Source organism: Carcharhinus amblyrhynchos, chromosome 8 (genome assembly GCF_965287045.1).
Source record: "Carcharhinus amblyrhynchos chromosome 8, sCarAmb.v2.hapA, whole genome shotgun sequence".
Lineage (NCBI taxonomy): Eukaryota > Metazoa > Chordata > Chondrichthyes > Carcharhiniformes > Carcharhinidae > Carcharhinus > Carcharhinus amblyrhynchos.
The window spans coordinates 92,805,948-92,822,632 of record NC_137331.1 but is presented as its reverse complement, the minus strand read 5'-3'; the positions used below and the strand labels follow the sequence as shown (position 1 = coordinate 92,822,632).

Sequence of the window (16,685 nt, the reverse complement as noted above, 5' to 3'; positions counted from 1 at the left end):
TACTCAGTGTGGGGGAAGATGTGAGCCATCTCCTCTCATTCTGCAGAGCAGAACCTGGTTAATAAAGGAAGAGAAGTAACAAGGATAAAATCACTGACAAAAAATAATTTTTGTTTCTTTCTCCCCCATCCCTCTCTCTATAACATCTCTCTCAACTTTGACTCTGTTTATCTGTGTTTCTGTTTCCCTCTTTCCTTCTGTTACTCTCCTTCCTCTCCTAAACTCTATCATCTCTGTCTCTCACACACTCTCAATGTCTCTCTCTGTCTCACTCTTTCCCTGTTGACTGTATTTCCCTTTCTCCAACACCCCTCATCTATCCTTCCAATTCTCCCTCTTCCATTTTTTTCTCTGTTTCCATCTTTCCCGCTCTCTCTCTACTCTCCAGGGTTTGACCTTGGTTGCCTGCAGCTAACCAGCGAAAACGTGACTGATGTTGTCCTTCCGAAGTGGGCAAAATCTCCTGAAGATTTCATTTACAAGCACAGAAAAGCACTGGTAACTGAGAGGGAGGGAAAAGTTCTCTGCTTATAATTTGTCAACTACTGAGCTTTCTTCCTGCAAACACGTTCCAAGATCCCATGTGAACAGTGAGATCCTATTTTGCAAGTTCAGGGTTCAGTTGCGATCCTGGATCACTCTCTGTGTTGTTTGTTTAAGAAAGGAGTGTTTCCACTTTTCTGTCATGTATCTCTATTGTATAACTCCCCACTCACTTTCACATCCTGACCAGTTCCTTTATGCCCTGCAGCAGGACATGAGAGGTATAACCTCTTGTGTTTTGACCTGCAGCCTAGCCAAGAACTCCCAGCTCCCAGCAGCTGTTTCACATCCAGCTGGAGGTTTCTGCTGTGATCTCTGGTGACAGAATGGGTAAATGCACAGCGCAGTGGATAGATTGAAGGTTGGTGACCCCTGAGATAATTGAGGAAGATATAGTGCAGAGTGGATGAGAGAACTAGAATGCACAGAGTCAACTGGACTCCCATTAATTCTAGAAGACACTAAGCATATGTCAGAGAATCAGCAGAATGGGCAGTCACAGCAGGCAAGGATAAAATCTAATGCAATGGTTCAGATGACTTATATATTTATTTAGGAATATGGGATGGGACGGTGGCACAGTGGTTAGCACTGCTGCCTCACAATGCCAGGGACCTAGGTTTGATTCTCCGCTTAGATCACTCTTTGTGCGGAGTTTGCACATTCTCCCTGTGTCAGCGTGGGTTTCCTCTGGGTGCTCCGGTTTCCTCTCACAGTCTGAAAGACGTGCAGGTTAGGTGCATTGATCCAAACAGGCACCAGAATGTGGCAACTAGCGGAATTTCACAATAACTTCATTGCAATGTTAATATAAGCCTTACTTGTGACTAATAAATAAACTTTACTTTTTTACTTTGTATATGAAATAGGGGCAGGAGTAGGTTTCACAACTCTTCAAACCTGCTGCACAATTCAGTAAGATCATGATGATCGCTGATCTCAACTTCACGATCCTGCTGATCGCCCTCGATTCTATTGATCTCTGTCTTGAATAAACTCAACCTGAGCATTTATGGCTCTCTGCAGTAGATAATCCCAAAGGTTCACAACTCTAAGTAAAGAAATTTCTCCTCAATACATCTAAAATAGTTGACCCCTACTCCAAGACTGTGACCCCTAATTTGAAATTCTCCAGCCAGGGGAAACAGTCTCTCAGCATCGACCTTCATAGAGTCTTGCATATCTCCTTGATGTGGAGATGCTGGCGTTGGACTGGGCTGGGCACAGTAAGTGCTCCTTCCACTCACATTGTCAGCCACTTCAGGTCTTGAACAGCAGGTTAGGTGTAAGGATTCGCATTCTAATCAGTAATCTCTAAATTGTCTGTGCTTTATATGCTCTGTCTGAGGCCAGAACTCTCCATTCACCTGATGAAGGGGCTTACCCCGAAAGCTTGTGAGTCTATTATCAAATAAATCGGTTGGACTAAAACCTGGTGTTGTCAGACTTTTTACAGTAAGAGCATCAGGTTATTAAAGTCCAACAGGTTTATTTGGAATCACAAGCTTTTGGAGTGCTACTCCTTCATCAAGTGAATGGTGAGTTATAAAAGCCTGACAGCATAATATAGGCCCATTCTACTTAATTAGGGTCATGCATCAGGATCATTCAACTCAGTGGAAGTGAGTTTGAGGCTAGATCTAATCAAGTGACTCAAGTGATTTATACGTAGCACAATGAACACTGGAGGAGTAAGTTACAAGCTGTAGTTTAATCAAGGGGGTTGGAGGCTTAATACGTAGAGCCATGATCATGGGACAGTATTCTCGAAGGATTAAATTAGTTAATGTCAATTTTTTATTGTTCCTGTCATGCAGGAGTCGGAATACGTCTCTACGAACCTCCACAATTGGATCGACCTGATTTTTGGCTACAAGCAGAGGGGTCCTGCTGCTGTTGAAGCATTGAATGTCTTCTATTATTGCACATACGAAGGTAAGGTAGCTGTGCAAGTGTCATGTTGCCTGAGCGTTAAGTTATAAAAAGGGGCTTGTCAGAGTACCAGAAGGTACTTGGTACAAACAGCTCTATGCTTTCGACTTTTATGGTTGAAAAGCAATTTGCTGTAATCCTTTACGGTTTACTTTGACCTGTCATATTTTGGGATTAATTAGAAGTAAGCGCTAGCCAATGTTTTGATGGATGAAAGCAATCAAAGTTATTCAGTTATAAATAATTACGTACATGTCATCAGTTGTTTAGTGTGTCTCCGCGGGTGCAGACGAAGCGAAGTAATATACTTTTGCCCATGTGCAATATTAATCCACTCCTTACAGGCAGTTTTACCAGCAGGTGGTAAATAGAATCATAAATTCATCCAGCACTAAGAGAGGCCTTTGGCACATTGTGACTATACCAGCTCTTTAAAATAGCTATCCAAGTTGTCCAATTTCACTGTCCTTTCCCTGTATCCTTGTAATTTGTTCTTTTCAGCTATATATCAAACGGTCTTTTGAAAATTCATATTGAATCTGCATCTGGTTTCCTTTCGGTTAGTGAATCTAGTTCATGACAATCACTGCATTAAGTACATTCTCCTCCTCTACTTTCTGATTCTTTTGCCAATTATCTTAAATCTGAGTCCTCTGATTACCAGCCTCCTGTCAATGGAAACAATTGCTCATAAGAAGAACATAAGAAATAGGAGCAGGAGTAGGCCATCTAGCCCTTCGAGCCTGCCCCGCCATTCAATAAGATCATGGCTGATCTGTCGCTGCTCAGTTCCACTTTCCCACCCTCTCCCCATAACCCTTAATCCCCTCTCCTATCAAAAACCCATCAACCCGCGTCTTAAAAATATTTAGCGAGGCAGCCTCCACCACTTCAACGGGCAGAGAATTCCAGAGATTCACCACCCTTTGAGTGAAGAAGTTCCTCCTCAACTCCGTTCTAAACCGCCCCCCTTTTATCTTGAGGCTGTGCCCCCTAGTCCTACTGTCTTTTTTGAGCGGGAAGAGTCTCTCCACCTCTATCCTATCCATCCCATTCATCATCTTATACGTCTCAATGAGATCTCCCCTCATTCTTCTAAACTCTAACGAGTACAAGCCCAGTTTATTCAGCCTCTCCTCATAGCTCAACCCCCTCAACTCCGGTATCAGCCTAGTAAACCTCCTCTGCACTCCCTCCAAGGCCAAAATATCTTTGCGCAGGTGCGGCGCCCAAAACTGCACACAGTACTCCAGCTGCGGCCTCACCAATGCCCTATACAGCTGCAGCAAGACCTCCCTACTTTTATATTCAATCCCCCTCGCTATGAAGGCCAGCATCCCATTCGCCTTCCTGACCACCTGCTGCACCTGCAAGCTGGGTTTTTGCGACTCATGCACAAGGACCCCGAGGTCCCTCTGCACCGTCGCCTGCTGCAGTTTTTCGCCCCGTAAGTAATAGTCCTTCCTACCATTCTTCCTACCAAAGTGGACCACCTCACACTTGCCAACATTAAATTCCATTTGCCATTTCCTGGCCCATTCGCCCAGCCTATCTAGATCCTTCTGCAGACTCTCCACACCCTCCGCACAATTTGCCGTTCCCCCAATCTTGGTGTCATCAGCAAATTTCGACACTCTACACTCGGTTCCCTCCTCCAGATCATCTATATAAATGGTAAAAAGCTGAGGCCCCAGCACCGACCCCTGGGGCACTCCACTAGTCACCATCCGCCAATCCGAATAGCACCCGTTGACCCCCACTCTCTGCCTCCTATTTGACAACCAATCCTCTATCCACGCTAACACCCTACCCCCAACTCCATGTCCCTCGACCTTCTGCAATAATTATTTACTCTATCAAAATTCCTCAATTTTAATTGCCTCTATTAAATTTCCCTTAATCTACTTTTATCTGAGGAGAACAATTCCAGCTTCTCCAGTCTTTCCAACATAACCAAGGTTCCCTATTCCAATCAATTTCTGATTTACTGAAATTATAGGAAGTAAAATTGCACACAGTGCCTAAGCAATTTTCCAGTGTGCTTTTCTAATTGGTGAGACTGTTGCTGGCCTTTCTGATTTTCCAAAGAGTTAGTAAGGCAAAAGAAAGTGTGGGTATTTGAGAAACATGGAGCAATATTTGCTGAGATGAGCAGAAATTTCTCCACCTGGAGAGTGGTCAGCCTCTGGAATTCGCTACCACAGAAAGTAGTTGAGGCCAAAACATTGAACGTTTTCAAGAATTAGGTATAGCACATAAGAACATAAGAACATAAGAAATAGGAGCAGGAGTAGGCCATCTAGCCCTTTAAGCCTGCCCCACCATTCAATAAGATCATGGCTGATCTGTCGCTGCTCAGTTCCACTTTCCCGCCCTCTCCCCATAACCCTTAATCCCCTCTCTTATCAAAAACCCATCAACCCGCGTCTTAAAAATATTTAGTGAGGCAGCCTCCACCACTTCAACGGGCAGAGAATTCCAGAGATTCACCACCCTTTGAGTGAAGAAGTTCCTCCTCAACTCCGTTCTAAACCGCCCCCCTTTTATCTTGAGGCTGTGCCCCCTAGTCCTACTGTCTTTTTTGAGCGGGAAGAGTCTCTCCACCTCTATCCTATCCATCCCATTCATCATCTTATACGTCTCAATGAGATCTCCCCTCATTCTTCTAAACTCTAACGAGTACAAGCCCAGTTTATTCAGCCTCTCCTCATAGCTCAACCCCCTCAACTCCGGTATCAGCCTAGTAAACCTCCTCTGCACTCCCTCCAAGGCCAAAATATCTTTGCACAGGTGCGGCGCCCAAAACTGCACACAGTACTCCAGCTGCGGCCTCACCAATGCCCTATACAGCTGCAGCAAGACCTCCCTACTTTTATATTCAATCCCCCTCGCTATGAAGGCCAGCATCCCATTCGCCTTCCTGACCACCTGCTGCACCTGCAAGCTGGGTTTTTGCGACTCATGCACAAGGACCCCGAGGTCCCTCTGCACCGTCGCCTGCTGCAGTTTTTCGCCCCGTAAGTAATAGTCCTTCCTACCATTCTTCCTACCAAAGTGGACCACCTCACACTTGCCAACATTAAATTCCATTTGCCATTTCCTGGCCCATTCGTCCAGCCTATCTAGATCCTTCTGCAGACTCTCCACACCCTCCGCACAATTTGCCATTCCCCCAATCTTGGTGTCATCAGCAAATTTCGACACCCTACGCTCGGTTCCCTCCTCCAGATCATCTATATAAATGGTAAAAAGCTGAGACCCCAGCACCGACCCCTGGGGCACTCCACTAGTCACCATCCGCCAATACGAATAGCACCCGTTGACCCCCACTCTCTGCCTCCTATTTGACAACCAATCCTCTATCCACGCTAACACCCTACCCCCAACTCCACGTCCCTCGACCTTCTGCAATAACCTGTTGTGAGGTACTTTGTCAAACGCCTTCTGAAAATCAAGAAAGACCACATCCACCGGCTCTCCTCTATCCACCGCCCTAGACACATCCTCATAGAACTCCAGTAAATTTGTCAGACACGACTTCCCTTTAATGAAACCGTGCTGCGTCTGCTGTATCAAGCAATTCCCTTCAAGATGCCTCGCAATTTCCTCCTTAATGACAGATTCTAACATTTTACCTACCACAGACGTTAAACTAACCGGCCTATAATTCCCCGCCTTTTGCCTGGCACCCTTCTTAAACAACGGCGTAACATTAGCCGTTTTCCAATCATCCGGCACTTCCCCGGAATCCAGCGACGTCTGGAAAATAACCACCAAGGCATCCACTATCACCTCCGCCATTTCTTTCAGAACCCTCAGATGCATTCCATCCGGTCCTGGCGACTTGTCCACAATCAGCCCCTCCAGTCTGTCGAGCACCGCCTCTCTAGTAACAGTAATGTCATTAAGACCCTCCAGTCCTACCACCTTTCCATCGCTAACACCTGGCAAATTATTCACGTCCTCCTCCGTGAAGACAGAAACAAAAAAGTTATTCAATACCTTAGCCATATCCCCATCCCCTACCACTAGGTCCCCTTTCTCATCCTCTAAAGGACTAACATTCACCCTAGCCAGCCTCTTCCTTTTTATATATTTATAAAAACTCTTGCTATCCTTTTTTATATTAAGCGCTAGCCCAGCTTCATAGTTTCTCCTACCCTTCTTTATCAACTTCTTTGTCAATCTTTGTTGACATTTAAACCTCTCCCAATCCTCTTCTCGCCCACTACTCTTTAGCTATTGTTATCGCCTCCGCTTTTAATTTAACACTTTCCTTCACCTCCTTCGTTATCCACGGCTTATTACCTCTCGTCCTACTATCCTTTTTGACCATCGGAATAAATTTCTGCTGAGCACCAAGAAAGATCTCCTTAAAGATCCTCCACTGCTCCTCAACAGACCCTCCCTCCAACGCGCTCCCCCAGTCCACATTCGCCAATTCTTCTCTCATCCTACCATACTCCCCTCTATTCAAACAAAGGACGCGTGTCCAGGAACCCACTGCACCAGAAACTCCACCATACAATGATCACTCTCCCCAAGAGGATCCTTCACCACAAGGTCCCTAATTCTACCCGCCAGGGGATCAAAGGATATGGAGGAAAGGCAGGAGGAAGGGAAGAAGAGACTGCTGTCCAATTTGTGAATATAAAATCTATCACAAAGCTTCTAATATTAATTTCCCAGTTCAGCAATCTTGCTAAAGTTCTACATACGTATAGACATGAACGCTTCAGCGACATTTCTCAATCAGAATCATGTTGGCCCTGTGGTGGTGTAGAATTGGTGGTGTATCACTCAACACTGTCTCCAATATTAATTCAGTTCTTGTTACATAGGTGCGGTGGATCTGGATGCAATTGCTGATGAGACGGAAAGGAAAGCTATAGAAGGAATCATCAGTAACTTTGGACAAACCCCATGCCAACTCCTGAAGGTAAGGTTAAGTTGCTAGCCTCTCTTATTAACACTATTCATAGAAAATGATTTTCTCCAATTACTTGCAGCTAAAATTGTGTCAGGACAGTGGGAGGGTAAATATGAAGTTATTCACTTTGGAAGCAAAAACATGAAGTCAGCTTACTACCTTAATGGCTGTAAATTGGGAAAGGAGAGTGTGTAGCGGGACCTGGGTGTCCTTGTGCACCAGTCAGTGAAGGTAAGCATGCAGGTGCAGCAGGCAGCAAAGAAGGCAAATGGCATGTTGGCCTTCATTGCAAGAGGTTTCGAGTACAGGAGCAGGGATGTGTTGTTGCAATCATACAGGGCCTTGGTGAGGCCACACCTAGAATATTCTGTGCAGTTTTGGTCTCCTTTTCTGAGGAAGGATGTTCTTGCTCTCGAGGGAGTGCAGCAAAGGTTTACCAGGCTAATTCCGGGGATGGCAGAGTGATGCATGAGGAGAGATTGACTAGGCTAGGATTGTTTTCGTTGGAGTTCAAACAAATGAGAGGGGATCTCTTCGAGATAAAATTCTAACAGGACTAGAAAAGGTTGATGCGATAGTCCTGATGGTGGGGGAGTCCAGAACCAGGGGTCACAGCCTGAGGATTCAGGGTAGACCATTTAGGATGGAATTGAGGAGACATTTCTTCACCCAAAGAGTGGTGAGCATGTGGAATTCATTACCACAGGAAGTAGTTGATGCCAAAACATTGAATGTGTTCAAAAGGCGGCCGGATTTCACACTTGGGGAGAATGGCATCAAAGGTTACGGGGAAAAAGCAGGATTAGGCTATTGAATTGGATGATCAGCCATGATCGTAATGAATGGCAGAGCAGGCTTGATGGGCCAAATGGCCTCCTCCTGCTCCTATCTTCTATGTTTCTACTGAATTTACAAAGGAAATTAGGAAAGCTAAGAGAGAGCATGAAAAAGCGTTGTCAGATAGAATGAAGGATTAATAGAGAATAGGAAAAGGGTTTTTTTAATGTATAAAAAACAAGAGAATAACTAGGGAGAGAGTAGGGCCAATTAGGGACTATATAGGTAATATGTATGTGGAACCGGAAGATGTGGGTGGTCCTCAATGAGTACTTTGTGTCGGTCTTCACAATGGAAAATGACAGTGCAGGTGTAGGCATAGAGTAGAGGACTGTGAAATATTAGAGGAAATTAACAGAGACAGAGGAAGTATTCACAGCTTTAGCAGTCTTAAGAATGGATAAAGCCATAGGACCAGATGCCTGAAAGAGTGGTTGAATCAGAAACTCTCTTAACATTTAAGAAGTATTTGGATCTTCACTTGTGCTGCCATAACCTCCAGAGCTATGAGCGAAATGCTGAGAAATGGGATTAGTGTTACATAAGAAATAGGAGCAGGAGTAGGCCATCTAGCCCCTCGAGCCTGCCCCGCCATTCAAGAAGATCATGGCTGATCTGTCGTGGCTCAGTTCCACATTCCCGCCCTCTCCCCATAACCCTTAATCCCCTCTCTTATCAAAAACCCATCAACCCGCGTCTTAAAAATATTTAGCGAGGTAGCCTCCACCACTTCAACGGGCAGAGAATTCCAGAGATTCACCACCCTTTGAGTGAAGAAGTTCCTCCTCAACTCCGTTCTAAACCGCCCCCCCTTTATCTTGAGGCTGTGCCCCCTAGTCCTACTGTCCTTTCTGAGCGGGAAGAGTCTCTCCACCTCTATCCTATCCATCCCATTCATCATCTTATATGTCTCAATGAGATCTCCCCTCATTCTTCTAAACTCTAACGAGTACAAGCCTAATTTAGTCATCCTCTCCTCATAGCTCAACCCCCTCAACTCCGGTATCAGCCTAGTAAACCTCCTCTGCACTCCCTCCAAGGCCAAAATATCCTTGCGTAAGTACGGCGCCCAAAACTGCACACAGTACTCCAGCTGCGGCCTCACCAATGCCCTATACAGCTGCAGCAAGACCTCCCTACTTTTATATTCAATCCCCCTCGCTATGAAGGCCAGCATCCCATTCGCCTTCCTGACCACCTGCTGCACCTACAAGCTGGGTTTTTGCGACTCATGCACAAGGACCCCGAGGTCCCTCTGCACCATCGCCTGCTGCAGTTTTTCTCCACGCAAGTAATAATCCTTCCTACCATTATTCCTACCAAAGTGGACCACCTCGCACTTGCCAACATTAAATTCCATTTGCCATTTCCTGGCCCATTCGCCCAGCCTATCTAGATCCTTCTGCAGACTCTCCACACCCTCCGCGCAATTTGCCGTTCCACCAATCTTGGTGTCATCAGCAAATTTCGACACCCTACACTCGGTTCCCTCCTCCAGATCATCTATATAAATGGTAAATAGCTGAGGCCCCAGCACCTACTCCTGGGGCACTCCACTAGTCACCATCTGCCAATCCGAATAGCACCCATTGACCCCCACTCTCTGCCTCCTATTTGACAACCAATCCTCTATCCACGCTAACACCCTACCCCCCACTCCATGTCCCCTGACCTTCTGCAATAACCTCTTGTGAGGTACCTTGTCAAATGCCTTCTGAAAATCAAGAAAGACCACATCCACCGCCCTAGACATATCCTCATAGAACTCCAGTAAATTTGTCAGACACGACTTCCCTTTAACGAACCCGTGCTGCGTCTGCTCTAGCAAGCACTTTCTCTCAAAATGCCTCGCTATTTCCTCCTTGATGACGGATTCTAACATTTTACCTACAACCGACGTTAAACTAACCGGCCTATAATTCCCTGCCTTTTGCCTGGCACCCTTCTTAAACAACGGCGTAACATTAGCCGTTTTCCAATCTTCCAGCACTTCCCCGGAATCCAGCGACGTCTGGAAAATAACCACCAAGGCATCCACTATCACCTCCGCCATTTCTTTCAGAACCCTCAGATGCATTCCATCCGGTCCTGGCGACTTGTCCACAATCAGCCCCTCCAGTCTGTCGAGCACCACCTCTCTAGTAACAGTAATGTCATTAAGACCCTCCAGTCCTACCACCTTTCCATCGCTAACACCTGGCAAATTATTCACGTCCTCCTCCGTGAAGACAGAAACAAAAAAGTTATTTAAGACCTCAGCCATTTCCCCATCCCCTACCACTAAGTCCCCCTTCTCATCCTCTAAGGGACCAACGTTCACCCTAGCCAGCCTCTTCCTTTTTATATATTTATAAAAGCTCTTGCTATCCTTTTTTATATTAAGCGCTAGCCCAGCTTCATAGTTTCTCCTACCCTTCTTTATCAACTTCTTTGTCAATCTTTGTTGACATTTAAACCTCTCCCAATCCTCTTCTCGCCCACTACTCTTAGCTACTCTAAACGCCTCTGCTTTTAATTTAACACTTTTGTCAGATCTTTGTTGATGGGCCAAATAACTTCCATCTATGTAGCAAGTGTCTATGATTTTTTTAAATGGATGAGTTCTATGGCCCCTAGTATTAGCTTCTGCCATAGGAGGAAACATCCTCTCCCCATCACCCCTGTCAAGATTCTTCATGTTATTGTCACTGGACTAATAATCCATATATATGAGCATAAACTACACCATAGCAAAATGAAATTTAAATTTGGTACAAAATAAAAATAAATCTGGAAATAAAAGCTGGTATCAGTAAAAATGAACATAAAGCAAATGGATTGTTGTACCTGATCTGATCTATGTGAATCCAGTCCTACATAATATGATTTACTTAATTGTCCTCTGAAGTTGCAAGACACTCAGTTGTATTAAACTTCTCAGGAAGATGGCCCACCACCTTCTCAGGGTATTGAACGCTGGCCTTGCTGCCGTTGGAGGTCTGTGTATGGTCAATTAATGATTACTTCTGAGTCTCATCCCACGGCCCACTGGTACTAACTAAGCTACAGGTGGTCCTGTCACCAAATGGCATGCAGGGCAGCTAAAACTGACTAAAAACATGCAGCCAGCTTGTCACCTCTGGTGGGAAGGGGAGATGCCTGGTACAAGCCCAAGGTGAACCCCACCCCCATTACTTACTTGTACCTGGGTCCACAATCCTGGGACTCCAGTAGGTTTTTTCCTTCAGCAGCCTTCTAAGTGAGCTTCTGACTGCCAGTCACCATATACCTCAGCACAAATCAGCATCTTCAGAAGAGAGTATAAGAACTAGAAGCCAGAGTAGGTCATATGACTATCATCATATGATCCTGTCCCACCATTCAATAAGGCATGGCTAAATTTCTGCTCTCCTATCCTATCCCCATATTCCTTGATACCCTTAGAATTTAAAAATTAATTTCATTCCTGAATATTCTTAATGACTAAACATCCATAGTCCTCTAGAGTAGAAATTCCAAAGATTCAGAAGAGTCTAAGAGAAGAAATTTCTCCTCAACTCAGTCCTGACTGGCCAATTCCTTATTCTGGAACTAAGACCCCTAGTTCTGGGTTATAGCCAGGGAAAACAATCTCTCAGTATCTACCCCATCAATCCCTTTATTAATTTTATATGATTCAATGAGATCACTTCGAATTCAAGAGAATAAAGGCACATTCTGCTCAACCTTTCCTCATAGGACAGCGTCTCATTCCAGGAAGGGTGGAGAAAGTTGGGGTATTGAGAAGGAGGATTCACATCTTTAACAGCAAAAAAAAAAGTACTAATTCCTGCATTTATCTAATTCTCCTTTCCTTTCAGGAACCTCATCCTCCACGTCTTACTGCAGAGAATGCTGCCAGACGCTTGGCACGATTCGACTACACACCAAACGTCTTTGAACACCTGGGCCAACTCAAATCCTTCTTTGTTGAGGTAAATGGTTATCCAATTGACCTATCCAGTGCAGAGGTAAAGGTATTTAAGGGTAGGGCGCCCCTTTCCCCACCCCCTTCCTACATAGTGTAAAAACAGGCCATTCAACTCAACTGGTCTGTGCTGGTGTTTATGCCCCATACTTGTCTCCCCCCACCATACTTCATTTAACCCTATCAATATATCCTCCTTTTCCTTATTCATTCATTTACCTTACTTCCCCTGAGTGATGGGTATTTTATGTTTCCTAGTCATGCCCAAAAAGGTAGAAGCATTTCCCTTACTGAAAAGACCTACTGAGTGGCAATCCACACCATCGATTTACTCTAAATTCCCATGTGAGTGAATAATTTCAAGAAAAAAATTAAATAATGCATCTCTGTTATCCACCTCAATTACTCCCTATAGCAGCAGGTTTTACATTCTAATCACTCTTTAGGTAAGCAATTTCTTCTTACTAACTCGATCAAGATCCAGCAGAATTTTAAAAACCTCCATTAAATCTTTTCTTATCCTTCTGCTCTAAAGAGAACAACTCCAGCCTCTCTGCTATCTTTACAAAATGAAGTCCTCCATCATGCCAAATTTCTGGGAAATTTATTCTGCACATCCCCCAGGGCCTTTTGAGTTTTTTTGTAAATCCTTCTGTGTTATTTTTCTTGCACAAATGATGCTAGCAAACCACTCAAATGACCATCATTCATGTGTGAACCTAGGCAGGTTCAGTGAAGTTATTTGGCCAAGATGGAAATAAGAAAAACCATCCTAGCCAAGATTAAATTGGCCTTATTCAATGTCATTTTCTTCTGTTATGGGATGTGGGTGTCACTGGAAAGGTCAGCATTTGTTGCCCATCCCTATTTGACTTTGAACTGAGTGGCTTGCTAGGCCACTTCAAAGGCAATTAAGAATCAACCACACTTCTGTGGGTCTGAATTCACATGTAGGCCAGACCAGGTATGGATGGCAGATTTGCTTTCTGACAGGACATTAGTGAACCGGATGGGTTTTCATAACAATCTATGACAGTTTCAGTAATGGTGACGCTGGAACTAACAGGACTCCTGGCAGCAGGAGTCATTGAACAGAAACTATAATCCCCACTGTAGATAAATAATCTGACATCACTAACAATCATAGCTCAAGAAAGAACAGCCTCTTGGATAAGGTACTGGAATTCTGCCTTTCTTGCACAATTTGACCAATGTATAACTCCAGTCCAACACCAATAACTACTTCTAATTGCACTAAGACAGTGAAGTGCTTTTGAAACATAATCACTGTTGTCGGGAAATACAACAGCCAATTTGCCGAGAGAAAGACCCCACAAACTGCAAAGATATCACAACCGTATGATCTATATTTGGTAGCATTTATTGTGGGAACAAATATTGCCCAGGACACTGAGAGAACTCCACTCTTTTCCAAATTAGTGTCCTGGAATCAATAAAGTTCGGCTGAAAGGGTAGACTGGGACTTGTATGGGTTAACGTGTCTTCCAAAAGATGGCAGAGTTCAGTACTCCTACAGTACGGCTCATCTTAGTTACTCTTAGACTTTATAGAGAGTTGAGAATATTCAGAAGGATAGTGTTTGGTAGTGAAGAGAAACAAATTTCCAAAATAAACCATTTTAGCCAGTGAAGGAGATGTGGGAGTTCCATTTGCCATCACGGGATACAGACAAATAGATTAAGATTGAAGGTGAAATCATCGAAGAGAAATGACATCTGGACAGTTTGTAGTGAATTCAGGAAACACCTTTTAATACTGAGGATAATAAAGATCAGGAAATCTTTCCTTCCAAAAGGCTATGATTGCTGGACAAGTGAAATGCTCAGGACTGAGATTGTTATATATTTGTTGGTTGAGGTATCAAAAGATATGGAGCAAAGGGCAGAGAAATGAAGCTAAAGTACATGACCTAATTAAATGGCAGAATGAACTCAAGGGACTGAATGGCCTACTTATTTCCCTATGACATGAAAGATATTAGTGAATATGGCTCTTGAAGAATTGAAGGAAGCAAGATTTTCAAAATTTTATTGTCAGGCGTGTGGGAGATGAAGAAACCAATACTGTACTGTTACAACTAAATTATGTGCACTAAGCATCATCACCAAAAGTTTAGATAGACTTGCTGGCCAGTTGGAAAAGATGCTTAGTATGAGAAAATATTAGAGATGCTCAATGCAATTCACACAAGAGTCTCCAAGGAGGAAGTGGGCCCCTCTGTAGTTCATAAGCATCCAAAAATTACATATATATTAATAGCAGAATGTGGAAATACCTACATAACCTCCATCTGTCTTCTTTCAGGGCATCAGCGATGATATTCCACTAGTACAGGCTTTGGTGCCCAAAAAGCAAGCAGACTCTTATATAACTCCATATGTTCTGGTGAGTAGATAGTGTAAAACATCAATATCATCAGTTTCTCTCTTGTAAAATAAAGTAAAACTGACTACACATGTCTGCATGAGTAGCACCTTTGGTAACAGTAAGGATGTAACATGAAGACTAAAATCATACAGATGGGATTCAAAAATACTTGCATGTGACCACTAGATTCAGTAATACCCAACGTCTGCACCAATCAGTTCATATCTGCATAGAAACTCTTCACATCTGGCCTTGAAACTAACTTCAAAAGGAGGAAAGAGGTTGCATTTATTTTTGTTCCTTTCATGACTTCCCAAAATATTTTATAGCCAGTATAGCACTTTTAAAGCAAAATACAGCAAATGCTGGAAATCAGAAATAAAGCATGCAATTATATGGAGCAACCCTCCAATCCCCTGGAATGTCTGGCAGGAGTTGCCACCCACATCTGCTTGGTTGGCCTGGCTGCCCTTGAACCAGCTGAGGCTTGCATCTGATATTTTACCAGTGGTGGGAAATGTCCACACTCTGCGGCACACCTGATGGGGCATTTACGTGGTCTGAGGGGATTCTCTCCTGTTTGGGCACCTAATGGAGACTGCAGCCCCATCTTGCCAAACCTTGCCTCCTGACCACCCTAACACGAGACTGGCTGGCAGATCCTGGCAAACCCAGGATCTCTGGCTCTATGGATCATCTTTGTTGGGGACTGCTGTCGTCCTAACACTAGCTATCGCATGGGGTGGTTGAAATCCTGCCCTGAATGTTCTTATGTTCTTATGTTCTGAACTAATTAACTTTGATCGTCGCTAAATTCTAATCCGGGATCCTCCTCACCCTTGTTTCACTTGGCGGGAGTGCCACAGTGGCATCCCTGCTTAGGCCTGAGTTAAGTTAGCAGTCATGATTTGATGACATCTTCAGATCCAATCTGCATATTTAAAGATGGACCCAATTAATTTTCTTTATTGAATGCTCAGTAGACAGTAAGCTACAATCAATAGTGGTGGAATCCAGGTGGGGAGTCTTTCATTTGACTAATAGGAACTACAGTTGAAATTGATCCTCTACGGGTGAACTCTGGGATAACAATTGACAGTCGCTGTGAGATGCAGCATCCAAGTTGTGTGCCTCATACTATTGTAAACACTCTTCATTTCACTCAGGTCACAGTGAGTGCGAACGGTTTACTAGGAACTCATGGCTGGCTGCCCTACGACAAAAACATTTCCAATTACTTCACCTTCACCCGGGATCCGGTTGTCTCCAATGCAAAGTAAGTGCAGTTTAGGAGATTGTTCCAGTTCCATAATTTGTATAACTTCACCACAACTTTTGAATCAATATATCCTTCAATGCCCCTTTAAAGTCACAATCCCCATTAATATCTGTACTAACCCTGGACCTAGAGTCCCAGGCCCCCTTAATGCTGACAAACTGACCCCTAAAGTGACCGTCTTCTTTAACATACTGACCTCCTGAGGTACCAATTCCTTTAACATACTGACCCGTGGAGTTACTGTGTTAACATGCTGAACTTCAGGGTTACTATTTCCTTCAACACTGTCTTCTTTTACACACTGAACCTAGAGTTATTCTTTCCTTTAGCACAGGGACCCCTAAAGTTACTGCCTTCTATAAAACACTGGCCCCGAGAGTAACTACTTCCTTCAAAACTGGCCCCTGAGAGTTACTGCCTTCTTCAACACACTGATTCCTGGAGTTACACACTGATCCTGGGAGTTACTATCTTCTCTAACACACTTTTCCCTAGAGCTATTTTCTTCTTTAACATATTGATTCCTAGAGTTATTCCTTCCTTTAACACAGGGATCTCTTGAGTTACTGGCTGGGATTCTTTAACCGCGCCCATGACTGGGATTCTCCAGGCCCATGGCAGTGAATGGAGATTTGGTTGAATGCCAAATTCTCCGTTTTGTTTGGCAGTGGTAATGAGGCATACAAAACAGGGAAATTCCAGCCACTGTTTGCTTTAACACACTGATCCTTAGGGTAACTGTCTTCTATAATAATGATCCCTAGTGTTACTGTCCTCTTAACATACTGACCCTGAGACTAACTATCTTCTATAACATAGTGATCCCTAGT

At 44.0% G+C, this 16,685-nt stretch overlaps 1 protein-coding gene across 1 annotated transcript in view; it reads left to right on the top strand.

The window, feature by feature from the left end:
* nbeal2 (neurobeachin-like 2) overlaps positions 1-16,685 on the top strand; it is a 227,477-nt gene that overhangs the window by 193,092 nt on the left and 17,700 nt on the right. Inside the window, exons 43-48 of the mRNA XM_080194499.1 lie at positions 389-498; positions 2,361-2,478; positions 7,317-7,414; positions 12,082-12,195; positions 14,514-14,594; positions 15,743-15,852. Coding sequence (XP_080050625.1) covers positions 389-498; positions 2,361-2,478; positions 7,317-7,414; positions 12,082-12,195; positions 14,514-14,594; positions 15,743-15,852 — 631 coding nt within the window. The remainder of the gene's footprint in view (positions 1-388; positions 499-2,360; positions 2,479-7,316; positions 7,415-12,081; positions 12,196-14,513; positions 14,595-15,742; positions 15,853-16,685) is intronic.